General features: G+C 44.5%; 1 protein-coding gene across 2 annotated transcripts in view; it reads left to right on the top strand.

Annotated features, from left to right (window-relative positions):
- Nucleotides 1–26,627, top strand: part of TMEM132B (transmembrane protein 132B) — a 354,214-nt gene extending 327,587 nt beyond the window's left edge. For both annotated transcript variants that reach the window (XM_080985082.1, XM_080985083.1), the window contains 4 exons: nucleotides 11,374–11,579; nucleotides 17,006–17,279; nucleotides 19,810–20,001; nucleotides 22,677–26,627. In XM_080985082.1, the coding sequence (XP_080841208.1) occupies nucleotides 11,374–11,579; nucleotides 17,006–17,279; nucleotides 19,810–20,001; nucleotides 22,677–23,825 (1,821 nt within the window). In that variant the 3' untranslated portion in view covers nucleotides 23,826–26,627. The remainder of the gene's footprint in view (nucleotides 1–11,373; nucleotides 11,580–17,005; nucleotides 17,280–19,809; nucleotides 20,002–22,676) is intronic.
- Nucleotides 26,628–26,829: the final 202 nt, after the last annotated feature.

Here is a 26,829-nt window from a genome sequence, read left to right as displayed (position 1 = left end):
AGGACTTGCCAATCAGAAGGTCGGCGGTTTGAATCCCCACGACGGGGTGAGCTCCCGTTGCTCGGTCCCAGCTCCTGCCAACCTAGCAGTTTGAAAACACGTCAAAGTGCAAGTAGATAAATAGGTACCACTCTGGCGGGTAATGTAGCCAGCATGACTAAGCCACTTCTTGCGAACCAGAGCAGTGCACACAAATGCCATTTACCTTCCCGCCGGAGTGGTACCTATTTATCTACTTGTACTTGACATGCTTTCGAACTGCTAGGTTGGCAGGAGCAGGGACCGAGCAACGGGAGCTCACCCCGTCGCGGGGATTCAAACCACCTACCTTCAGATCGGCAAGCCCTAGGCTCTGTGGTTTAGACCACAGCTCCACCCGTGTCCCTCTGCTTAAAGTAGATCCATTGAAATTAATGGAAATGGCTAACTTGTGTGTATTAATTTCAGTGGGTCCACTCTGCATAGGACTTAGTTGGGCACAACCCTTGAGATTCTGCTATTTCAGCAGTCCAGATGCCAGGGAAGAATTGAGGCCTCGCAGCACCCTCCAAAACACTGTTGGACTCCAATTCCCATCATCCCCAATAGAGCCGGCTCACCAATGAGGCAAGGTGAGGCAACTGCTTCAGGCAGCAGGATCCACAGTGGCAGCACATCCCAATGGAGATCTTTATCCCCCGCTCATTCCTGATAATCCCTTCTTCCCTGGTGGAGAGTAGGGCACACCATTTTGTGGTTCGCTTCAGGTGCCAAAATCTATTGGACCATCCCTGAGCTCTAGCCAATGGTCACAGATAACTGGCATTGGGGAGAGCTGGTTGAGCTTGATCTCTGTTCATAATGAGTTTGTGGCAAAGTTTGCCATTAAAGCTGCCCCGTTTTGAATGTTGGTCATCTCCCTGTCTATAACCATAATCCCCTAAACACAAAACCTTGCATTATATGGTGCGTGTAGGTAACATTCATCCAAAAACTCAGAAGGAGATTGCTGTTGACGTAGTAAGATTGAGTGCTCTTCTTAATAAAAACGAGTGCCCTTCTTAATAACAACAGTAATGATACTGTGGTTCCCAAACACAGACAAAACACGGTTCTAACACCAACATCTATTCTCAAAATGCTGTGAATTCACTATTGAAATGTTCAAGGTCACCTTAAACTCCCCCACCCTTTTTATAGTATTTCTTAAAAATATTGGAACAATGAAAAAAAATATCATTCTGTTCACCTTTATAATTACGGTTATTACATCTATAGAATGCCTGTCAACTTTTGTACAGTTGAACCAGGAATGGCGCAGCTGGGGGTCGCAGGTGGTGGAAGAGATCAACCCCTGTGTTCCTTTGAACTGCATAATCTATTAATATAGACTTCTGAGGCTTTATCCTGAAAGCTGGTAAAAAAAGTAGGAAGAAGTTAGTGACTCATTTCTTGGGACCCAGCATTAGTAACGCCCATTCTTTGAAATTGTGAACATTCACAAATTGATAACACTGAACTTCTTCTTCTTCTTCTTCTTCTTCTTCTTCTTCTTCTTCTTCTTCTTCAAAAAGAAAAAAAAGATTTTGGGCTGGACTTTGAATGTCTGAGCACTCTAAATATTCATAAATGGGGATGGGGGGGGGAATTCAATTAAATTTACATTTAAAGGCAAACTTACCCAATTCACACTTTCTGAAACATGGACAGAAATGCAGCCATCCATTGAAGTTCAAATTTCTCTGGATTTTGCAATAGCAGTTCTCCAGCCGAGTAATGCTTACAAAAATTCATATACTAGGCTTCAGTGTGTATTAAAATGTATATATTAGTGAATATAACTCATATTAGCAAAAACTTTGCGAAAAATGTGTATGTAAGGCAAAATTGCATACAATTGTGTATATTTTCACTAAAATGTTGAGAAATTTTCTTAGTTTTTTATTAAAATTGCAAACTGATGTCAAAATACGACCTACTAAATTCAAGTCTGGACAAATGAGAAACTGAGAGAAACCAAAGCTGCCAGATTCACCCACGACCCCAACTCATAAATTTACACCATACTAATGGGGAATTTCTAAGTTAAGGGACAAATTATGCAATCATTGAAATGAATTAGTTCAGTTTTTCCTGAATTGCACTAGTTATTTTTTTTAAAGTCTCATCTGCCTGGCCACTGTGAGAAGAGGATGCTGGGATAGTTGAGACTTTAGCCCAGGCTTCCTCAACCTCGGCCCTCCAGATGTTTTGAGACTACAATTCCCAGCATCCCTGACCACTGGTGCTGCTAGCTAGGGATCATGGGAGTTGTAGGCCAAAAACATCTGGAGGGCCGAGCTTGAGGAAGCCTGCTTTAGCCTGATCTAGCAGGTCTCTTTATATATTCTTAAAATTGCACTGCTTTTTTATTTTTAAGAACACAGTTCTCTTAGTACATGAGAGGCATTGTGCCTGAATGAAGACTGAACTGAACAATGGGTACATAGGTACAAGTATGTAAGTTTTCATAAATATTCGCAAGCATGATCTGCAATTAGCCTTAACGCGCACACCCCATGGTAATAGGGCTGCAGCTTTGGCCAAGCCCTTCTGGATCTCAAGGCCCTCTCCACCTCCATCCTTGGGCCCCATCCCTGACTATTGGCCTTGGTGTCTGTGTGTGATGGCCTGGGACTCAGACTCAGAACCAGAGGAGTCTCAGTCTGCACCAGATCCTTTGCCTCAGGTGGCATCAGGACCAAGTCTGGGGCCTGATTCTGAAGAGCCCCAGTCTGCACAGGTTCCCCTGCAACAAACACCAGCTGGGCCGAGTCAGGGGCCTGAGCCTGCCCTGGCTCCAGATGTGGGGATTATCTCGTTGCCTTCAGCTGGACCATTACTTACAGTTGCTCCACTACCAGTTGGGTCAGGGGAGGCTGAGGCGGCCCCTGGGTCTAGTAACCCACCGACGTCTCCCAAACTGCAGAGATTAAGGTCTGAGAGAAGGAGAGACCTGAGTACTCGCAGGAGGAGTGCTCGCCTTCAGGTGAAACAGGGAGGTGAGTCACCGGGGGAACAAGACCGACCGTTACCCCAACAAAGATAAAAGGCTGTCGGACCCCGCCCCAGGTTGCAGGAGCAACATTGCTGTTTGCTAGAACCTGCCTGAGACCCTGTGCTTGACCTAGCCTGGTTTCCTGCCTTGACCCTGTCAGACTGACTCCTCATGGAATCCTTGGATTTGGGACCGGATCTGGACTGCGTTGCTCGTGTTAACCCTCAGGCCCAGCACACTGTGACTGTTAGGAGTTGGAATCCAACAACATCTGGGCACGGACACAGGTCCACCTCCTCTGTTGTGGATGTTCCAAGGATAAGACAGGCTGCTTGGACGCGTGAAACCAACCACCTGTCTCCTTGATCCTTGCCCATCCTGGCTAATAAAAGCAAGCCGGGAAGGGCTGGGCGATGGGCTCTGCGGGGTGGTGAATGCTTCCCTCTGTGAGGGAACATTCCCAGATCCGCTGAAAGAGGCGGTCATTAAACCGCTTCTTAAAAAACCATCTTTAGACCCGGCCAGTATGGCCAACTATCGCCCAGTCTCAAATCTTCCATTCTTGGGCAAGGTGATTGAGCGCGTGGTTGCTGAACAACTCCAGGCACGCCTGGAGGATGCGGACCATTTGGATCCCTTCCAATCGGGATTCAGGCCTCATCATGGGACTGAAACTGCCTTGGTCGCGCTGGTTGATGATCTCCGGCGAGCTAGGGACAAAGGTGAGAGTTGTTTCCTAGTTCTGCTGGATCTCTCAGCGGCCTTTGATACAATCGACCCTAACATCCTTCTGGACCGTCTAGAGGGGTTGGGAGCTGGGGGCACTGTTATACAGTGGTTTCGTTCCTTCCTCCTGGGTCGTGTTCAGAAAGTGGTGGTGGGGGATGAGTGTTCAGACCCCTGGGCCCTCACTTGTGGGGTGCCTCAGGGTTTGGTTCTCTTCCCCATGCTTTTTAACATCTATATGAAGCCGCTGGGAGAGATCATCAGGGGGTTTGGACTGGGTGTCCATCAATATGCAGATGATACCCAGCTCTACCTCTCTTTCAAATCAGAACCAGTGAAGGCGGTGAAGGTCCTGTGTGAGTGCCTGGAGGCGGTTGGAGGATGGATGGCGGCTAATGGATTGAAGTTGAGTCCTGACAAGACAGAAGTACTGTTTTTGGGGGACAGGGGGCGGGCTGGTGTGGAGGACTCCCTGGTCCTGAATAGGGTAACTGTGCCCCTGAAGGACCAGGTGCGCAGCCTGGGAGTCATTTTGGACTCACAGCTGTCCATGGAGGCGCAGGTCAATTCTGTATCCAGGGCAGCTGTCTACCAACTCCACCTGGTACGCAGGCTGAGACCCTACCTGCCTGCGGACTGTCTCGCCAGAGTGGTGCATGCTCTAGTTATCTCCCGCTTGGACTACTGCAATGCGCTCTACGTGGGGCTACCTTTGAAAGTGACTCGGAAACTACAACTAATCCAGAATGTGGCAGCTAGACTGGTGACTGGGGGCGGCCGCCGAGACCACATAACACCGGTCTTGAAAGACCTACATTGGCTCCCAGTACGTTTCCGAGCACAATTCAAAGTGTTGGTGCTGACCTTTAAAGCCCTAAACGGCCTCGGCCCAGTATACCTGAAGGAGCGTCTCCACCCCCATTGTTCTGCCCGGACGCTGAGGTCCAGCGCCGAGGGCCTTCTGGTGGTTCCCTCATTGTGAGAAGCAAAGCTACAGGGAACCAGGCAGAGGGCCTTCTCGGTAGTGGTGCCCGCCCTGTGGAACGCCCTCCCATCAGATGTCAAAGTGATAAATAACTACCTGACATTCAGAAGACATCTTAAGGCAGCCCTGTTCAGGGAAGGTTTTAATGTATGATATTTTAGTGTATTTTTGGTTTCTATGGAAGCCACCCAGAGTGGCTGGGGAAACCCAGCCAGATGGGCGGGGTATAAATAATAAATTATTATTATTATTATTATTATTATTATTATTATTATTATTAGAACATTAGAAGAGCCTGTGGCTCATATGGTTCATATAGTCCAGCATCCTGTTCCTACAGTGGCCAACCCAATGGCTGTGGGAAAACCACAAGCAGGATTTGAGCACAAGAGCCATCTTCCTTCCCATGATCTCCAGAAACTGGTATTTGAGAAGGGAGCTGAACGACGGACTTTGCCATTGTTGCACATTTGCAAATGAGATTGGATTCAGCAAACCCCGTGTCCCTTTCTGCTTGTCACGAACATCTTGGGGAATCTTTAATCGCCTTAATGAAGGCCATAAATAGGATGAGTGGCTGATATGGCAGATCATAAAGCCTGCACCGAGGGAGCTCCGTTCAAATTCAGATGAGTCTGAGATAATTAAGAAAGCTCAAACTGGGAAAGATAAGTGTCGAGACCTGATCTGAGGGCTTAAGTAACCATTCAACAAGGAGGTAAATTGATATTCTAGGATGGGCTGATATCAAGCAGGTCTAAGCTCTACATTAGTATCTGCTTCCATGTTAGTCTTTAAGTTAATCAGGATCACTTTTAGCCAGAAGTATCAAAAGGGGAGTCCTATCCAGGGCCATCTAACATTTGTTCCAAGTATGAGATGAGGAGAGAAATTAGATTCAATTTGCCAGTGCTTTTTTCTGGGGGGACGCAGGGGTACACATACCCCTAAACATTTTGTGAATCTAAGTTTGGCCTCATTGAGGGGCAGGATTTCAATATGAGTAGGAAAATGAGAGTACCCCTAAACGTTTTTTAAAGAAAAAAAGCACTGCAATTTGCATTTAATATCAAATCTGTCAAATTTGTATTTTCAGAAACCATTCTTAAAAATTTGCAGTTCTTCAACTTTAGCAATGCAGTTTTCTAACCAATGTTAACAGAAGTGGAAAATGTGTGTAAAAATGAACATATTAGTGAAAATAACATACAAAAGTGCAATACAGTGGTACCTCGGGTTACATACGCTTCAGGTTACAGACTCCGCTAACCCAGAAATAATACCTCGGGTTAAGAACTTTGCTTCAGGCTGAGAACAGAAATCGTCCTCTGGCGGCGCGGCGGCAGCAGTAGGCCCCATTACCTAAAGTGGTGCTTCAGGTTAAGAACAGTTTCAGGTTAAGTACGGACCTCTGGAATGAATTAAGTACTTAACCCGAGGTACCACTGTATATTGTGATAAAGTGCTTACAAAAATGTGTTTATTAGGAGAAAAATACACGAAGCAGCTGAAGAACTTTCATGAAGATTTTAAATATACACACACACAAACTGCTGCAAACTGCTGCAGGAATGTGGGAATTTAAGACAGGAAAGAAAGAGAAAATGAGGGAACCAACATTGACAGATCCTTACATCCCTGCTTGCAAGGAATCAGTCCTTCATTGAGCAGCACCTACTCTCTGGAACTCCCTGCTCATTGATATTAGCCAGACATCTTCACTGTATTGTTTTTTGTGCCTCCTAAAAGCATTTGTGTTCAGATAAGCCTTCCCAGACATGTACTTTTCTTTTATTATGTATATTTTTAAAACAGCTGATTTTACTTAAATTCTGGTAAATCTTAGGTTAGCTTGTTTTTAATGTTTGGTTTTGTCAGTATTTCTTTAAAGAATGTTTTACATTCTGTGCAGATTGTTGTAGAGGTTTTTGATGATTACATCCAGTTAATTAAAATAATTAAAAATCCAGTCAACATTAATGCTGCTGCTGCCACGCTAGCTTAAGAGCCCAGTAAAAGGCTGGAGCTGTGTGGAATAATTATCAGTTTAAATTTTCCAAACAAAAGCGAGCAAATTCTTTTAGTGGGGGAAAATGTGTGTGAATATTCTCGTTTTGGTGATCCTATTCAGCATTATAGCTTTCTCATTATTTCCTCATCCTTCTTCTTTCTGGGTTCATCACCTATGTGATCGTTGTCAATCAGGGATCCTGTACTGAATGGTGTGGTGTCACAAAGATACCTAGTCAATCACCATGGGTTCTGTGATGACGTGGCTGAGAATAAATGAAGGCAATGTAAATGAAGAAATGAATATTTACATAAGTGGTTTTGCAGGGCTAGGAGAGAAATTGCTGGGAAAGGGAAAGGCATTTTTCAGAGCTCTGAAAATCTCAAAAGCTGTCAGTAGCTTTGCTTTGGTTCCGTAAAACATAACTCATGGCTGACTTATCTTGCATTTCCATTACAACAATGGGTCAACAAGGCGATGATTCATGCAAGCAATGAAACATTGCAGTATATTAGCAGCCTGCAGCTGGGAGGTTCCAACCCACATCTCTCCCCCATCAATGGACCGTGCAAAAATCTCCCCTTTCCCCTCCCCAATGCCTCTCCTTTCTCTTCATTCAACCTTCTTGCCTGTCTCTGCCCTCTTCTGTACATTGCCAGTTTCCACAGTGGATATTTGAATGAGTACCTTTTCTTTCATCTCACACTATCACTACAGGATGGGGAGAAATTAATTTGGTCCTCATTTTACATTGAACCAACCCAATCTGATGTTCCCCAAACTTGATGTTTGGGTTGGACTGCAACTCCCAGCTGGATTGTACATTTCTCTGGATTTTTGTGCTTTCCAATGCACAAAAGGGTGCACACAGAAATATGCATTTTATGTAATTGCAAAAGAAGTGCTCAAGATGCACATTTTCTTGGTGAATGCATTGAAGATTTGCATGCACACAGATCTACTGAGGACTGAGCATGCTGTGTGGCCACAGAACATTGAGTGTTGGGTTGGTGATGGTGGAGGGAGACAGAAAACTGAGGTGGTGAAATGAAGTATAAAGAAAGCAGCATCTCTGGCTGGTTAGAACATTGAACCTGAGCAATGGTTACTCACCACAATACCTGTGTTCTATACCTATTGTCAGAGGCCTCATGGCTCAGAATCCCAGGTGTTGGGAATCACAATTGGGGATAGTGCTGTCGCTCTCAGGTCCTTTTGTGGGCTTCCCATACAAATTTGATCAGCCACTGAGAGTACTGGATGCTGGTCCAGAATGGGCCATTTGCCCAATCCAACAGGCTCATACATTTTAATGATTGCATTCTGCATTGCAACATTACCACATCATTGTGATGATGTGGACAGAAAAATAGAACAAACAAGTCATTTCCCCGTCCGTTCTTAAACTTGTAAATAATTCTAGAGGTTTAACTGCCTGGCCTGCAGGCATCAAGTCAGACACCATCCCATTGAGAAGGACTCTGAATGCCTTCTAGGACTTGCTGTTGTGTGAGATTTTCATTGCTTAATTGTGGCCTTAGCAAAAGGGATAATTAGCTACTTCAGAGCAAAGCAACTACACTTTGCCATCACCACTGCCATAATTTTAAATGGCAAAAGTAAGCTAATGGGAAACCTTTTGCTGAGTGGACAACTACTAGATCAGGGTAGCCAACCCCTTTTTAGCTCATGGACCATAATTCCTGTTGACCAACCCAATGTGGACCACATATCAGCAACAGTGCTGCATCTCTTGTGCTGAGGACTTAAAAGCTGCTATGGAAATTCCCAATATTGTTTGTATACTTTATTTGTTGCTGCCACTACCAAAAATCTTGAGCCTGGACAGGCGGCACTAACAAGTATTGGGTGGGGAGATCAGGTCTGTGGTCCAGAGGTTTTCTACCTCTGTACTTACAGAGAGAGATATATATAAATGTGATTGGCTTATAGTTTGTATATGTATCAGTTAAACATCTTGGAAGCTGGAGCTGCCTGGAGTTATCCAGTTGCACCACTCGTTCTGTCCCGTTTGCACATCACTCGCATTGCTTAAAAAGTAAAAATAAAACACACCTGCGTCCCATTGGTAAAGTAAAAAAGGTACTTTATTTCCAGTTGCTTCATATGCACAATGGGAGCTTTTGATTCTTCTCTATATGATTTGAGCAACTTTAGTGGCATCCTCACGCAAGAAAGAGGGAGAAGAGAGAGAGAATGAACATGAGGAAGGGGGAAAGCATTGATATTTAGTGGGAAACAACAAAGTGTATTTCCCCTTACTTTCGGTTAAGGTTCTGTTAGGGTTACTTATACCCAACCTGTGCTAAATGAGTGGATTTTTAAAAGAACAAAAAGAAATTCTGATCATTCATTTTCTAGTACGTAAAGTGAAAAATTGCAGATACAAAGCAAACACCATGTTATGCCTAACAGAAAACACATTATTATTGTTTTGGTGCAATTAATTTTATTTCATGCCTTTTGTACACCTGTATAAATGATGGACAGGTTAAAAATATTTCAATTAACTAAAATTACATAAGGAAATGCATAAAGAAACAAACAGGTTCACCACAAATCCAGCTTTTAATTAATACAATTCAAGGAAACGCAGGCCAGGTCTGGAGGCTCCATTTTCCTCCCAGACATATATGAATGGAGTTATGGTTTGGTGATTCCAGACAATTACGCTTTACACTCCCAAGTTTAGAGAATGCATTATGACTCATTAAAGGACCGTTGTCTGGCACCACATTTTTTACTGTCCTTATATTTTTAAAAGGAGAGGTGCATGGTTCTGTTTTATGATTCTCAGAATGCTCTTCTTCCTCCCCTCCAGCATATGCCTCTTCCTTTAAGTAAGCTGTAAATACAACACTTGATCCTTGTCAACTTTGAAATTCTTATAGATTGCTGTGTTTCTGTTAGAAAGGCTGGCAGTATGATTGCCTAACACCACTAAGAGATTGCTGTTTTTCTGGTCGTTTTCTATGGAGAAAAGCAGAACTGCCCCTAAGTTAAGAAGATAATTCAAACCAGGGGTCACCAACAAGGTCCTCTATAGATGTTGTGGATCACAATCCCCACCATTACTGATGGCTATACTAGCTGGAGTTGTAGTCCAAAACATCTGGAAGGCACTACATTGGGAACCCCTGATCGAAGCTGTACAATAGCCATGGTTTTCAAAATAAGCATAAAAAATAAGAATAGCCCTGCTGGATCAGACCAAAAGTCTATCTAGTCTGGCATTCTGCTTTCCACAGTGATCCACCAGGTGCTTCTGAGAAGCGTACAAACAGGGCATGAGCACAATATCCCTATTCTGTAATTAATCAGCAGCTGGTATTTGGTACCACTCAAAATGGAGGCTGCACAAAGCCAGCTCGATTTGTAGTCATCCTACATGTATTTATGGAAGATGAAGTCCATGAATTTGTAACTTCATATAGCCGCATAGGCCACGGGTAGCCAACATGGTGCCTTCCAGGTGGTGTGAAACTATAGATCTCATCATCCCTGACCATTATCCAGGTTGGTTGATGGAAAATGGGGTCCAACAACATTGGAGGGGCACTATCTTCTAAAGTAGTGGATCATCCCCACATCTTGTGGTAATAAATTCAATAAATTTATTTTGAGCACCATCGTGGTGCTGATATGATAGAAGGCTCTGGGATACTCATTCCACATTGATCTATCCGCCAGAGAACTCCAGCACAATGTAGATGATTTGGAGGCATACTTTTAGGTGCATAGTCACTGCAGGCCCATTGGACCTTATCATTGTCCCACGTGAGGGTAGAGTGTAAGCTGGAGTACACTCCACAGGGCCAATCTGGTCTCCTCCAGATTTTGTGGACAGCAACTCCCAGAAGCCTCAGCCAGCATGGCCAACGGTCAGGGATACTGACAACGAGTTTTAATTCAACAACATCTGGAGAGCACCAGACTGGCTACTCCATCCTTATAGTATCTTCATCTGCAGTTTGCAACCCTAGGCGATTATATTGCCTAGACCAGGAATGGGGAACCTGTGGTTCTCCATTTGTTGTTGGACTGTAACTTCCATCATCCTTGACTGTTGGCCATACTGGCTGGGGCTGATGGTAACTGGAATCTACAACAACATCTGGAGAGCCACAGGCTTCCTCATCTCTTATCTTATACTTTCCTGTGGCTGCACATTGGAGGTAAATTTCATCAATGGTAGACAAGAGGCCTATCAAAGAGGTTCTTTGCAATCAGTGAGTGCCTCATCAAGGATCCCTGATATGAAAAAAACCATAGTTCCTTGGATCACAGTTTGGAAACCATTTTCATAGATTAGTTCGCAAAGTTGAGTAGCTACTTGCTTTAATATACCCACCAAACCAAGCCCTAGATATGAATCCGTTCACTTTGCTGCTCTCCTGGTAACGGGGAGACTAGCAAGGACAGTAGATTAACAACTATGGAAATGATGCAAGCACTGAGAAGAAAAGCTAGTACACCTTGTTGGGGAAATGTTAGGTTACTTGCTTGGTTGAAGCCCACAGCTGGTATCTTGCAGAAGGGTCTTTAGAAACCCAGAGCCAGCTCTGTTTCCTTTTGTAGTAATTAATGGACTTTGCTTGTTTGATGTTTCTGAAGGTTTCAGACAACTGCGATGCCATCTTTGTTAATGGGAAGGAAATGAAAAGCAAAGTGGACACCATTGTGAATTTCACGTACCAGCATTTTACCACCCAGCTAGAAGTCACCGTCTGGGTTCCACGACTTCCTCTTCAAATAGAGATCTCCGACACAGAACTGAGTCAGATCAAAGGCTGGAGGATCCCTGTCACCTCCAACAAAAGGTACCAGCATCATGCCTTAAAAATGGCTCTTGAGAGCAACACAGCCAAGCCATGTAGTTCAGCATCCCCATTCAAGTAAATGGGGATTGCTTGCTAGGACAGGAGTGGCTGACCACTGGTAAGCTGGACAAATGTGACCCTCTAGGCATCTCTGTCTGGCACTCAAGACTCTCCCTAGGTAGGGATGGATGGTTTCATTATAGTCTGTTTCATCCCACTTCTACATGGGGATGAACTAATCTGTCCCATTCTGTTTCCATGCAGATTTTAAAGGAAAAACCCCTGCCTCATGCTTGTTTAGCACTACAACTGTATGTACTGATAAAATAACAAGGCAATATTGATGCCATTGAACCTACAATTACAGTGCAATGCTTTTTGGGTGGTGTTTTACTGTTGTGCATGTGTACTCTGCAGTGGCAAAACACCACACAAATAATGCAACCAAACATGCAGTCTCATCCAACTTGGTTGATTGCAGAGAGGGCTTTTTAAACATAAAAAATAAAATAAAAATAAAATCAGTTCCCACAAATGGGACATGCAGATTGGTAATGACAGGGCGTGTGAAACTCACAAATGATCTGAAGGAACTGGAAAAGGCAGTGAACAGTCAGTACACAGGTCCCTTTCCAACATAAGAGATAACAAGGGAGGATGTTTAAAGCATTAGTTCCATTTTTGAATCTTAGATGAAAAATGTGAGGAGTTTCAGAAGCACCCCTAAAATGTGTGTTGAGATTAAAACAGGCAAGGAGCATCTTTGTCCATCTGGCCCACTATTGTCTCCTGCAGGGATGAGGAGCCCACAGTCCATTCCAGCCACATCTTTAGGGTTACCGGTTCCCCATCCTTGTCTATTCCAATTGCAATAATTCTCCAGTATCACAGGAATGAGTCTTCCCCATCACCAGCTGCTGATCCTTTTCCTTTAACTGGTGATGCTGAGGCTTGAACCTGCATGCGAAGTGTGTGCTCTGCTACCAAGCCACGATTTCTCCTCCATGAGATGCTGGCCAAAAGAGTGAACCAACAGAACATGTGCCAAACGCGACAGGAACTTGAGAGTATTTTTAACGGTTATCATTGGCATTGGCAAAGAAAGAAAGAACAAGCCCATTCTTCTGCTGAGTTAAGTGCCTCATCCGGTTGCCTCCCTGTTCACCATATTGTTGGGAGTTTGCTTGTGCAAATGTCTGCTGAATCGTTCATGGCGATAGATCCATTTGAGGAATAAACCTGCCATCGCAGACGCGGCAGGTCACGCCTTCAGCAGCCATTAGCCCAGTGCGAACATTCTGCCTGTCAGCTCATTATGCCGCGTGCTAAAAATTTAACCCCCCAGGTGTCTAGTTCATATTTATTGGGCCAGCTGAAGTGAATTGAACGGCCCAAGTAGCTTCGCTGTTTGCAAGCTGGCAAGCCGTTCTCGCCAGCAGCTATTCAGATTACCGCAGAGCCACTGGGCACCTATTTAGCAATTCATTTCTTCTTCTTTTTTTAGGAAGGGGGTGGAATGGCAAAGCTGTTTGCTGTGAAAATTTGCAGCCGGTTGCCTGCACCATGGCCTGCCAGCCATTGTTCTTGGATGAGTGCGTGCAACAGCTCATGCTTCCAATAGAGCTGGCAAAAGTTTTTTTAAGCAACTTAATCGCATGGGTGACTTGAATGGGGGCGACCATTTCTTCTTGTGGCAAGAATGCAGTGGAGGCCGGTTTATTAGGGCAAATGGGGCACATCCTCACCAACCTCTGTCTGCCCTGCCTGCCTTCTTATTTGCAATCAATCCAGGCGGTGGCGCTGCCTATAGGCTCTCTCCTCCTCCCTCTCTGGGTCCTTAGAATCACTGAGCTGTAGAGATGGAAGGGGCCAAAAGGACAATCTAGTCCACCCCCTGTAGGAATTACAGGTAGAGAATCAGTTACAGATGACCAGCCATCCTCTGTTTAAATCCTGAACTGAATTCAGCTGATTCATGTGGATCCAGGCTTGAGCTGTTTGGAGACAGTCCCAAGTCATCCCAGGTTGGGGAGGGCCACTGAGAGATCCAGGGCTTTCAGGGGGTGATGAGTCAGGTGGGAAGGCTCTAGGGGTCTGCTTTGCAAGTGTGCTCACCACAGAGAATGCAATGGGGAACCAGACCTTAGCAGAATTGAATCCTCCTCCTGCTGAGGGGAGGATTCAGTCCTGAGGGGTGCAGGGTGCTCCTTTTCAAGGAAGGGCACATCAGGGCCGATATTGCAAGGGGTCTCTTGGAGACCATTCTGAGGACTAAATAGAGAGGTTTATGGGACATCATTTGACCCTTGGTCCTGAGGTTCCCTACCTGTGATGTAGAAGGCCTCAGATTCAGTCTCTGGCACCTCCAGGGGGAAAAACCCCTGCTTAAGACTTTGGGAAACTGCAGTCAGTGTACACCAGCCCCCTCCAACCGGCTGCCCTCTAGATATTTTATGCTACAATTCCCATCAGCGAAGTGTACCATGTTCTTTTAGACAACACTGAGCTAGATGGATGAACAGTATGATAGGGCAGATTCCTGTGTTCATTGGAATGGGCCTCCAACCAGGTTCTCTCTCAGGAAGCAGCACTGAGATTCTTGGGCACTGTGCCATTGATAGCACCCCTTGATTGGTCTGCCCGCTGCTTCATTGAATGGGAAATTAATAAAAATGTAATAAGGAAGTGAGGATCTGGATCCCTTGTGAATATATCTGGGGAGATAATAAAAACCTATCTGGAGAAATATGGCTCATCATACTGATCCATAGATAGATGGGCAGCAGGAAGGGGGAGAGAGACTTTTATCCTTATTTGCAGTAGATGGGAGAATCATAATTTAATCTGGGTATGTGCCACTATCAATATGAGCGGCCCACTCTTCCAGATGGAAATCTGCTCTCCAGATAGGTGTGCTCTCATGACTAATGTACTGCATGGAACCCTTGAGCGGCACTCGGTTAATAGAAAAACCGGCTTCTGAAATGAGCAGTCGAAAAGCCCACAATTGCAGCAAATGAAAGGAATAAATATAAATTAAAGTCAAATAAGAGTGGGGAGAAGGGGAGGAAAGTCCAGGCAGGCAGAGACCGATGTTCTTAACAAGAACATTTATTTTGATTCATTATGCAGCTGGAAAATAATTATCCCCTTGTTGAAGTTCATGCATTACCTCTGCGGGTGGAGTGTTGGGTGGGAGGAAGTGATTTTTGTTCATTTCTTCTAAGGGCCGCTTAGTGAGTCTTTTGACGTATGTTGAAATGATGCCCTTTGGATCTCTTATATGTAACAGGGCTAAAGAATGCCTGTGCGCCTTTCTCTTGTCACCTGCAAGCCCTCCTAACCATCAACTGAACTGCTGAAACATAATGGAATGCCTGCAAACATTCTGCAGCCACTCAAAGACTGAGAATGAGTCATTGGATGTTGAAAATGAGGGTGGGGCAATTGGTGGTGGAAGGGCTCCAAAAATGAGGGTTAACATGGGCTGAGAAGAATTTCTAACCATGTCCTCTCCTGACCATGAGGACCATGCTCTGTGGAGCAAAATAAATCCCCGAGGGTGGCTAAGTCATGCAGAAGGCAGGCACGGGCTGGAGCTGCAGGACCTTAGGTAGCTCTAAGAAAACAACTTTCTCCAACAAGATGTGGAACTCAGGGGAGGGGTTTGATCTCTTGTGCTGCCTACTTCCCAATGGATGGTGAATTTTAATATGGTTGTCCTCTGGCCTGGAGCCTAGCACCCTTGTCACTTATTAATCAGTTCCCGCATTGTACTCTTCCCCCCCCCAGGGGCCTAAAAGGTGCTGCTTTTGACCTTTAAAGCCCTTCATGGCCTAGGACCCTCGTACCTACGGGACCGCCTCTCCCAGTATGTCCCACGGAGAGCCTCAAGGTCCATAAATAGCAACACCCTAGTGGTCCCGGGCCCTAAGGAAGTTAGATTAGCTTCAACCAGAGCCAGGGCCTTTTCAACACTGGCTCGGGTCTGGTGGAACGCTCTGCCTCATGAGACCAGGACCCTGCAGGATCTGATTTCTTTCCGCAGGGCCTGTAAGACAGAGTTGTTCTGCCTGGCCTTTGGCTTGGAGCCAATTTGATTCCCTCCCTCTCTTTCTTTTTTCTTTTCCTTCTCCTGCTGCGAGGAGGCTACATTTTAATATTTTAATGTTTCAATATTTTAATGTTGTATTTAATTTTGTTTTTAAGTTGTAATCATTCAACTTGTTTTTATTATTGCTTGTAAGCCGCTCTGAGCCTGGCCTTGGCTGGGGAGGGCGGGGTATAAATTATTATTATTATTATTATTATTATTATTATTATTATTATTATTACTATTATTTAAAAAAATACCCTAGTCCCAGGCTTAGAGACACAGAAAGGTTTACTCACATAGGCAGAGCCTTTGTAAATACATTGGCTGAGTCCAAGTGGGGCAAATTCTACACAATTTCAGTAATTTGCTGTGTGAGGAAGGGGTGGAAAACCTCTTTCAGCATCAGGACCTAACTCCTTTCTGGGAAACCTTATGGGGACCACACATCATTGGTGGGCCAGCTGAGAGGAAAAAAAGTGGGCAGGCCCTCAGAGAAAAATGAGCAAAGCTAGTAATGTGACTCTTACTGTGTACAGTAGAGAAGAACACTTGAGGAGAAGGAAGAGCAGGTCCAGTGAAGAGTAAGGACTAGAGGGGGGGCGTGGCCTGAGAAAGTGCCAAACCCCCAATAGATAGGTATAGGGGGCCCACATTATGTTCACAAGCCTGGTGTGAGGCTATGTACCCAGAGATCCAGAGCCAGCTCTAGACATTTTGGCACCTGAGGTGGCACCTGAGGTCAACCACAAAATGATACCTGCCAGTCAGGGAGAAAGGGGCAAGTGGAGATGTACATCAGGTGCAAAGTGAGAATAAAGAATAAACAAGGATGAGAGGAGACTAACTCCGGTGAATCCTGTGAGGTCTATGTGTTGGAGGGGCCAAATGATGCCCAATGCTGATAATATAAGCATTTCATAAATTTTGTTTATTTATTTTATTCAATTGCTGAGATATCTAATAAGAACTATTCTCTAGACAAAGTGCACAGTACAACAAAGTGATTTAAATAAACGGTGCAGCAACTCGGTGGAACCTTAATGAATCAGTAAAACCAGCAGAAGATGAAATCCTGCACAGATAAAACCCAACACAGATAAATTAAAGCCTCAGATGGAAAAATCAGGGTTGTATCTATCGTAAGTTATACCCAGAGAAAGCGCACTGAAGTTAGTGAACCTACATTAGGCACTCCCGTTCATTTCAATGGGTCTACCCTGGATACAGCCTTTAGAATTTGCAATATTCAAAATGAACAGAGTACAGTTGTATTGCAAGAACAACCGCAACCTAGTACCTTCTTGTGTGTGTTTCTGTGTGTGTCCTATAGGCCCACACGCGACAGTGATGAGGATGAAGATGACGAGAAGAAAGGCCGAGGCTGCACCCTGCAGTACCAGCATGCCATGGTACGAGTCCTCACCCAGTTTGTGACAGAATCATCCGATTTGGGAGGCCAGCTGACCTACATGCTTGGCTCCGAGTGGCAGTTTGACATTACGGACCTTGTGGCTGACTTCATGAAGGTGGAGGAATCCAAAGTAGCCAAGTTACAAGATGGCCGGGTTCTGATTGGTCGTGAGCAAGGAATCACAACAGTTCAGGTACAAAGTGAGGCTGAGTGTCAAAGGAAACATTAATGTGGGCTGCACAAGGTTACTGGTAGGTGGATTTGTAGCTTGTTGACAGACTGAACCCAAAGAGTACTCACTAATGGATCCTAATCATCCTGGAGGAAAAAAAGTGACAAGAGGGTTGCCACAGGGTTCTGCCCTGGGCCCATTGTTGTTCAATGTCTTTATAGATGACTTGGATGAAGGAATTGAGGGGATGCTCAACCAATTTGCAGATGACACCAAACTGGGAGGGATAGATAATGCCGCAGAAGACAGAAATAGGGTTCAAGATGACCTTAAGAGATTGGAGAACTGGGTCCAAACTAACGAAATGAATCTCAATAGGGACAGATGTCAAATTCTACACTTAGGCAGGGTTTTAGTAGACCACAAGCTTAATTTGAGTCAACAGTGTGATGTGGTAGCAAAAGCAGCTAATGCTATTATAGGCTGCATCAACAGAAGTATAGTGTCCAGATCAAGGGACGCAATAGTACTGCCCTATTCTGCCTTGGTCAAACCATACTGTGTCCACTTCTGAATGCCAAATTTTAAGAAAGATGTTGATAGGCTGGAACATGTGCAGAGGAGGGCAACCAAGATGGTCAAGGGTCTGGAAACCAAGCCTTATGAGGAAAGGCTGAAGGAGTTGCATACATTCATTTTGGGTAAGAGAAGAATGAGATGAGATATGATAGTCTCTTGAAATATCTAAAGAGCCATCACATGGAAGATGGAAGAAGCTTGTTTTTTCCTGCTCCAGAGGCTGTGACCTGAACCAATGGTTTCAAGTTACAAGGAAGGATTCCAGCTAAACATCTGGAATAACTTTCTGACAGTAGGAACTGTTTGACACTGTAACGGACTCCCTCGGGAGGTGGTGGACTCTCCTTTGTTGGAAGTTTTAAGCAGAGGTTTGGTGACCATCTATCATGAGTGCTTTACTTGAAATTCCTGCATTGCAGGGGGTTGGACCAAATGACCCTCAGGGTCCCTTCCAACCCATAAAATTCTATGATTAATCAGAAAGCTGCTTTATCTTGAGGAGACACCAAAGCAGAGGATCAGTCTAGGCATAACACTACTTAATATTGAGCAGAGACCAAATTGGTCTAGCAAAAGCCATGGTCATAGTTGGCTGCCTACTGTTGGAAAGTGGAAGATAGGTGAGGTGGGATCTTTATTCTATTTCAGCAAGTTAATTCTCATGTCCTATGATAGAGTGGTGTTTTCATGCACCAGTCCCCACAACGCGAGCCTCAGTCTCACATATTTGCAGAGAGTAGAAGTTGTTGGACTTTATAAAGAGGCAGCCCCCCATATCATCACTAACCTTGGGCCATGCTGTCTGGAGCTGATGGGAGTTGAACATTCAGAAGGCACCACAATGGCTCCTCCCACCCTTGTGCATCAGGTGACCAACCTCCAAGGGGGAGCATTACATTCCATGCCACATTTTAGCATGGGCCTATTTTTAACATTCTTAAAATGTGCATATGCTTGTTCTAAACCAGGCATCCCCAACCTTCGGCCCTCCAGATGTTTTGGACTACAATTCCCATCATCCCTGACCACTGGTCCTGTTAGCTGGGGATCATGGGAGTTGTAGGCCAAAACATATAGAAGGCCACAGGTTGGGGATGCCTGTCCTAAACCATTTATTTTCAAATGTATGAAGCTATACAGTGAATTTACAGTTTTACAGTGCTTTTTACAGTGCTTTACATTGCTTTACAGTGAATCAAGTGAGCAGTGGGTTCTGTTAGTATGAGTTCCCCAACTTCTTTTCCAACTCTGTTATCCAATTGCCTTTCAAATGGGGGGTGCTGGAGACTGAGCCTTGGCACTTGGTGCATGTGTAGCTGTGCTCTAATAGTATTAAGAGTTAAACACATATTTGATGTACCCTTCCCTGAGATCACTTGCTCAGAGAAGAGTAGGTTTAAAATGAAATAAATAACTAACTATGCCCCCTGCAACCCCTTGGCTGCTTTCACAGGAATCCACTGTATTTGGCTAGCAGAGCAATCCTATGCATGTCTATGTCTTTTTATATTGCAAACTGCCCTGTGATCCTCAGTTGAAGGGCAGTATAGAAATTTTAAAAATACTTCTACTAATAAAAATACTCAAACGTAACCCCTATTAAATTCAATGGGGCTTATTCCCAGTTATGTGTGGCTAAAATTGGAACCCAAGCAGGCAAAAGTGGCTCAGAGGGATCTTCATTTTGAAATACAGTTGTACCTGGTTTTGCGACCAGGATCCATTCCGGAGCCCCAGACGCTAGACGAAAAGGACGCACGACAAAGCACCGCTCTGCGCACACACTCGGAGCAGTCTGCCAGTACTTCCAGGTTTGTTGCAGACGTTCGACGAAATGAACACTCAATGAGGCAGACTCAAAACGAGGTACCACTGTATGGCAACCAGTCCCTGGGCACTCATGATGCAACAACTCCAGGATAGTTTAATGTGGATTGTCATCATCTTTCCTTTCCTTTTGTTTCCCTTAAAGGTCCTCTCACCTCTTTCTGATTCCATTTTGGCTGAGAAGACTGTGATTGTTCTGGAAGACCGGGTCACCATCACAGACCTTGGTGTTCAGCTCGTGGCAGGCTTGTCCCTCTCGCTCCAGACAAGCAAAGGAAACAAGAGGGTGATTGTTTCTACGACATCGGCTTCTGACATTCTTCATTCACCAAAGCAGGTGGGAGATGCAGTGATGACAAAATTAATGAAAAGCACAGATTTGCATCGTTTCATCAGCAAATAGGAGACCTAGATAAACCAGATGAGATTAAATGGAGGGTAACCTAAAGGACGAACTAAGGACTAGATGAGGTATCTTCAACCTTTTCAGACCCAGGACCCACTTTTAACCTAAACATGAATTGGGGGACCCATTTCTTAATCCTTTGCTATATTGTTGCATGGTGTCAGATGGCAATGGTGGTTGCTCGTGAGTGACCAGTCAGGACTCCCACCTGTCTTTTACAGGTTTTATTTTGGTGCAATACTATTTACAGTACAGAGCAACAAGTTCATGTCTGCCTCAATCGCTAGCAGAATCCGGGAGTGGCTGTTTCCGGGACCTCCCCCAACATAAGAGCTTCGTCACCCCCAGCCTTTTCCTTCCTTCTTTGCGTTTTACACCTCTGTGCAGGGTGGGCGACGGAAGGAAGGGGTGTGCTTCCCTCCTGGCCAGCTTGGCCAGGAGCAGTGCTGAGGCTCCCAGCAGCATCTTCTGGTTTTCCCCCCTCTTCTCCACTGGAGGTGTGGCTTTCCTCACCGCAGGAAGAGGAACTGCTTCACAAGATTTTCGGAGGTTCCATGTAACCCAACTGCCCCTCTGCTTCCCTACCCTGTTCTGATGGCAGTTCCCTGACACATGGTGTTAGTGCTCTTGTGGTTACCCACCTTGGATCAGACTGTCAGACTCTCCAAGGGTCCCTATTTTCCAGGAACATCCATGATTTAAAGAAGCAGTCCCAGTTTCTGATTTGATCCCTGAATGTCCCACTTTTCCTTTGGATGTCCCTATTTTCACTGGTGAAATGTTGGAGGGTATGAAGTTATCTGACCCTTGAGGTGTCTGAAGGCAATCCTGTATAGGGAAGGTTTTTTTAAAAAAATGTTTCATGTTTTATTGAGTTTTTATATACAGTGGTACCTCGGGTTACATACGCTTCAGGTTACATACGCTTCAGGTTACAGACTCTGCTAACCCAGAAATAGTGCTTCAGGTTAAGAACTTTGCTTCAGGATGAGAACAGAAATCGTGTTCCAGTGGCGCGGTGGCAGCAGGAGGCCCCATTAGCTAAAGTGGTGCTTCAGGTTAAGAACAGTTTCAGGTTAAGAATGGACCTCTGGAACGAATTAAGTACTTAACCCAACGTATCACTGTATGTTGGAAGCTACCCAGAGTGGCTGGGGCAACCCAGTAAGATGTTGTTGCGAATTCTCTGCGGCACTTTATCAGAAATGCTCAGAGTTCCAGGTTCTTCAGTGCAGTATATTTATTGTGAGCTATATATACAAATATCTACAGGCTATAATACATGAGCAGTTCATACAGTCAAACAGAGTACCTGGCTGCACCTTAAGGCAAACAGGAAGACCTTTCTAGCTCTCTCTCTCTGACTACACTCTTCTACACCACACTTTTACTGCTGGACAGGTTTCCCTTTTAAACCGATGACAGCCAATCAACTGTCAGTACATTACTGCTGAGTCATTCTGACCCAGCACTTCCATAGAAAGTATTGCAGGCTGATTGCATCTGCCAGTTGCATCAGCTAGCAAACTCGAGCCTGCAGACTTACTATCTACACAGCATTCTGTGAATCCTGACAGATGTGTGGGGTATGAATAGTAACATTATCATTATGGAATGGGACATCCCTATTTTCATCAGAGACGTGTTGGAGGGTATGGGCTGTGGCCCACTAATGAGTCTCAACTCACTGGCTGAAGGCCAGTGGACTAGATGGGCCTATAGCCTGATCCAGCAGGCCTCTTCGTATGCTTTTGTAACCATGATGGATGATGTGACCCAATGGGTAGTAGGAGAAATTAAACTAAGCTAGAGAGGAATGGGTGGTCGTGTTGTGAGAGTGCTGTTGCACTGACATCCTCCTTTGATATTGCCTCCTACCCACTTTTTGTTCTGGCCCTGGCCACCCTTCTATGTGGCCCCCAACAGATTTTCCCCAGGGAATATGATCCTTGAGGATGGTAAAGGTTCCCCACCCCTGTACTAAGTTATGGGCCCTCCCTCTCTAAAGATCATAGAGGAAAGGTGAAATACATAAATGTGAATATGAAAAATGGGTGAGTGAAATGATTGGATCATGTTTACTGACACATTAAGCCAAAAGAACAAGGGGGGAGGGAGGGAAATGTTACTCATTTTCATGTAATTATTTCCAGGCTTCACAAAAACAGGGTGGGGGGAGGAGCCCAACTCATGCGATTTCACTAAATCAGCCGCATGAGTTTAGGAAACAATATTTTGATGGCTAATTTAAGGCCCAGAGTTCAGATTGATTTCATGATGCAGTCTGAAAACAAATGATCTGACCGGTTATATGTGAAATTGATTCTGAGGCATTATGCTAGGAAGAGAATGTTAAAACTAAGCTTTCATTTTTTAAAAAGTTCACTCATTTCAGATGCATTATTTCCCATCTTGAATTTTGAAAGCTCATAGCGCTGACGCATTCAGCTAAGTTATACCCAGAGTACACCTACTGGTTGGTTTCCAATGCTAGTCCTATTCAGAACAGACCTGCTGAAATGAACAACTAACTTAGGTTCATTAATTTCGCTTCTTAAAAAAGTTATGGCTTCTTTTAAAAAATGATACATTTTTCTATGTTGTAGGAAGCTGTGGTCAGTGCTTGGATTTTGTTCAGCGATGGCACCGTGACACCCTTAGACATCTATGACACGAAAGATTTTTCTCTCGCCATCACATCCCTGGATGAAATGGTGGTGTCCATCCATCAAAGCCAAGAGGAAGACCAGCCTGTGGTGGTGGCGGAAGGTGAAGGTCAAGGGCCGCTCATTAAACTAGAAATGGTGATCAGCGAGCCTTGTCAGAAGTCCAAGAGGAAGAGTAGCTTGGCTGTTGGGAAAGGAAGCATCAAAGTCAAGTTTGGCCAGAAGGATTTGGACCACAAAGGGGACACCAATGACATTGAAGATGTTGAGGCTGATTTTAAAAGCCATGGGAGTAATTCTATAGAGAAGTCACTGGAGCAGGAGAGGTCAGGGCAAGATTGGCCCAAACATGGGGCTTCCATTAATCATGAAGAGGCTACTAACCAAAGCACAACTTCCAAGACTCCTGTTCACCCAAAAACTGCTCAGGGTCAGCTCCAAAATGGTCCAACCTCCTTTACGAGCTTCCCCATACAAGTTGACATTCCAGTGCAGAACAGTCCCAGTGACCTCACTTTGGCTTCCAGAGGTCTAACGGACCTTGAGATTGGCATGTATGCCCTTCTGTGTGTTTTCTGTTTAGCCATATTGGTCTTCTTAATTAACTGTGTGGCATTTGCTTGGAAGTACAGGCACAAAAGGTTTGCCGTCAGTGAGCAAGGCAACATTCCACATTCCCATGACTGGGTGTGGCTCGGGAATGAGGTGGAGCTCTTGGAGAACCCAGTGGACATTTCGCTCCCGTCCGAGGAGTGCACAACCATGATAGACAGAGGGATGCAGTTTGAGGAGAGCAATTTCCTCCTCAACGGGAGCTCTCAGAAGAGCCTTCATAGCCAGATCCTTCGGTCTGCTGACTATGGTTGTGAGAACGATATCACAAACGAACCTATCAACCCCCCTGGGCCCAAACGGAAAAGAGTCAAATTCACATCCTATACCACCATCTTGCCAGAGGATGGTGGCCCATACACCAACTCCATCCTCTTTGACAGTGACGATAATATCAAATGGGTATGCCAAGATATGAACTTAGGGGATTCCCAGGAACTTAGAGACTATATGGAAAGGCTGCAAGACAATATGTAAAAAATAATTATTATCTCTCTCTCTAAAAACTTTATCTTTGTATTCACCTTTATGCCTTCTGTTTTATGGATGATGGAGCACTCAAACCCAGCCAGCAATAGAAGAAGGCTCTCCAAAATGTTTGGAGGTCCAGAAATACTAACTTTGCAGTGTTTTGATCAGCTGCAGGAAAAAGCTGGCTTGTTATACCCTGTTCCATCAGGTACAAGGGGATGTGAGCCCCTAAAGAGCCACCTACAAATCTTGGAGGTATTGGGCACAACCAGCTGTTTTTCATATATCATCTGATACTAGCTAATGCTGATCCAATTGCACCTAGACTCAGAGAAGATGGGTTAGTGTGCCATGTTACGATGAGCCGTTACTATGGAAAAGGAACCATTTTGTGGGTGGGTGGGTTGATGATTTTTCTAGAAAATATTCTTTGTAAAAGCACAGTAGACATTCCTCGCTTTCAGCTGGAATCTAGGGTCCTTTCAAAGGATCAGAATGAACTGACCTAATGTAATCTGTTTATACAAAATACAGACAGATGTATCCTCCTAGGCTTTTGTTTTTTAAAAAACAAATATTCATCCTTGTGGTTAATTTGTTCAGCTGTATTGTTTATAAAGCTTTCCTGATTTTATGAACTATTTACATATTTTCATTTGACAGGATTCCCTCCCAACCCATAGATGTACCAAAGTGTACTGCATTGTTAGGGCTGCAAAGTTTAGTCGATAAATCGAATAAAGACCTTGTAAAAGATGACAGTGAAAAAGTGCCCCCAATAAACTGGGCAGCAGATTATTATTATTATTATTATTATTATTATTATTATTCTGGAGAAAAAATGTATCATTTTTAAATACAAGTACTTAGAGAAAACATTGCTGATGGGTGCCAATTTTGAAAGGGCAACCCCCTTTTCTCACCCATGGAGCGCATCTCCTAAGTTATGACATGCACAAGTGCCATCTGAAATCAACAACAATGACGATAATACAGCTACTCAACTGCAAATTTATACAGGACTAATTGATTATTCGCTTATTAATTCATTAAAACTCAAACGATTAATCGACTAAAACTTCTTTCGGTCGGGTGACAGCCTTACTTTCTGTGTTAAAAGGGTTTGTTTTGTAGCTGCTTGATATTGTTCCCTAATCCTCCCTCCCTCTTTCTTTCTTTCTTTCTTTCTTTCTTTCTTTCTTTCTTTCTTTCTTCCATCTCTTTCACTGGAAAATAGAGATCTGTCTTCTTACAGGGAAAATGTACATACAATAATAAAAACCCTGGGGTGGGGGAAAAGAGCTATTCTGGTTTTTGTTTTCATTTTGGAAGGTTTGCAATATCATCATTTCAAAATCCCCAGGTGTCCTTTGAAGGTACACGTTGCACCCACCTTCCTGAAGTTAAGCAGGTCTAGGCTGGATCTGGGTCTGGATGGGAGACCTGGGAAATTATAGAGGATAAAAGTTTCAGTGGCTAATAGTCATGATGGCCAGGGATTTTTTTAGCCAGAGCTCACAGGAGCTCATCTCTGGCACCTCTCAGGTGGGCACCATTGCCATTCTAAGAGAAGTAGGGAGATGTTCATGGTGAGATCCAGCACCTCTTTTTCTAGAAAAATAACACCAATGATGGCTATGCTCTACCTCTACTGTTAGAGGCTAAAATGCTTTTGAATCCCAGTTGCTGGAAACTACAACAGGGGAGAGGGAACCACCTTCAGTGGTTTTTCCTTGATTGGAAATGTGTCCTTAAATATTGATTATGCCTCTTGCTTGCCTGGGTTTAGCATAGAGTAAGGTGCTGTGGTCTAAACCACAGAGCCTAGGGCTTGCCGATCAGAAGGTCGGTGGTTTGAATCCCCGCGACCGGGTGAGCTCCCGTTGCTCGGTCCCTGCTCCTGCCCACCTAGCAGTTCGAAAGCACGTCAAAGTGCAAGTAGATAAATAGGTACCGCTACGGCGGGAAGGTAAATGGCGTTTCTGTGGGCTGCTCTGGTTCACCAGAAGCAGCTCAGTCATGCTGGTCACATGACCTGGAAGCTGTCTGCGGACAAACACTGGCTCCCTCAGCCTGTAGAGCGAGATGAGCACCGCAACCCCAGAGTCATCTGCAACTGGACTTAATGGTCAGGGGTCCCTTTACCTTTACCTTTAAGGTTACCAGACATCCCCGTTTCCCGGGGACAGTCCCCGGATTTACAAATCAGTCCCCATACAAAATCCAATGAAGTTGAAAAGTGTCCTCAGATTCATTGAAAAAAATCTAGTAACCTTAGCATAGAGTGGATTGTGTGAGTATATGTAGAAACTAGCCTACTGAACAAAGATTTAAAAAATTACATCCCTTGCTTATGCAACTCTTGCATCCAGTCCTACTTGTCACTGCTTTGTGGCTCTTGAAAGGTTGCCCAAGGAAAGTAAAACCCTGAGGCTTAACATTTCCCCCCAGCCCTCGTGTAGACCATATTGAACTAGATGGACCAACAGTGGTCTGATTTTGTGTACGTCAGCTTCCTAAACTGGTTTGGGTGCATCAGAATTGGATTTAGTTCAACTAAAGCAAGGAATTGAACACCCCAACAATTTCCCATTCTCTCCTGGTCCCTTTCTGAAGGACTCGCTCATGGATTTTCAAGACAGGTGGGGAATCATTTGGTGTGATTTCAGAATGCTTTGTAAGCAATTAAAAATCCATATTTTAGCCCCCCTCCCATTTTAAGTGTGAAGCTTTGAAATTGTCAAGATCAAAAGACATCTAATGCCCTTCAATTAAAATTGTGTTTTGCTCTCCTTTCTGAGGAACAAACTTATGAGGTTGGGGTTTTTTTGGAATGGCTAATTACGTATGCTGCAATCCTATACACAGTTATCTGGGAGGGGAAATTGGGGGCTGGGATGTGACTGAGTCTGCATTAAAGACGAATCCACATTTTTCAAAACAACAGACAAACAAAAACACAGCCATCCCTTGAAATGTGCACATTCTAAATTTTGCAACGCAGTACTCC

Source organism: Podarcis pityusensis, assembly GCF_964106645.2.
Source record: "Podarcis pityusensis genome assembly, chromosome: 16".
NCBI lineage: Eukaryota > Metazoa > Chordata > Lepidosauria > Squamata > Lacertidae > Podarcis > Podarcis pityusensis.
The sequence above is the reverse complement of the archived record's forward strand: the minus strand, read 5'-3'. Positions and strand labels throughout refer to the sequence as shown.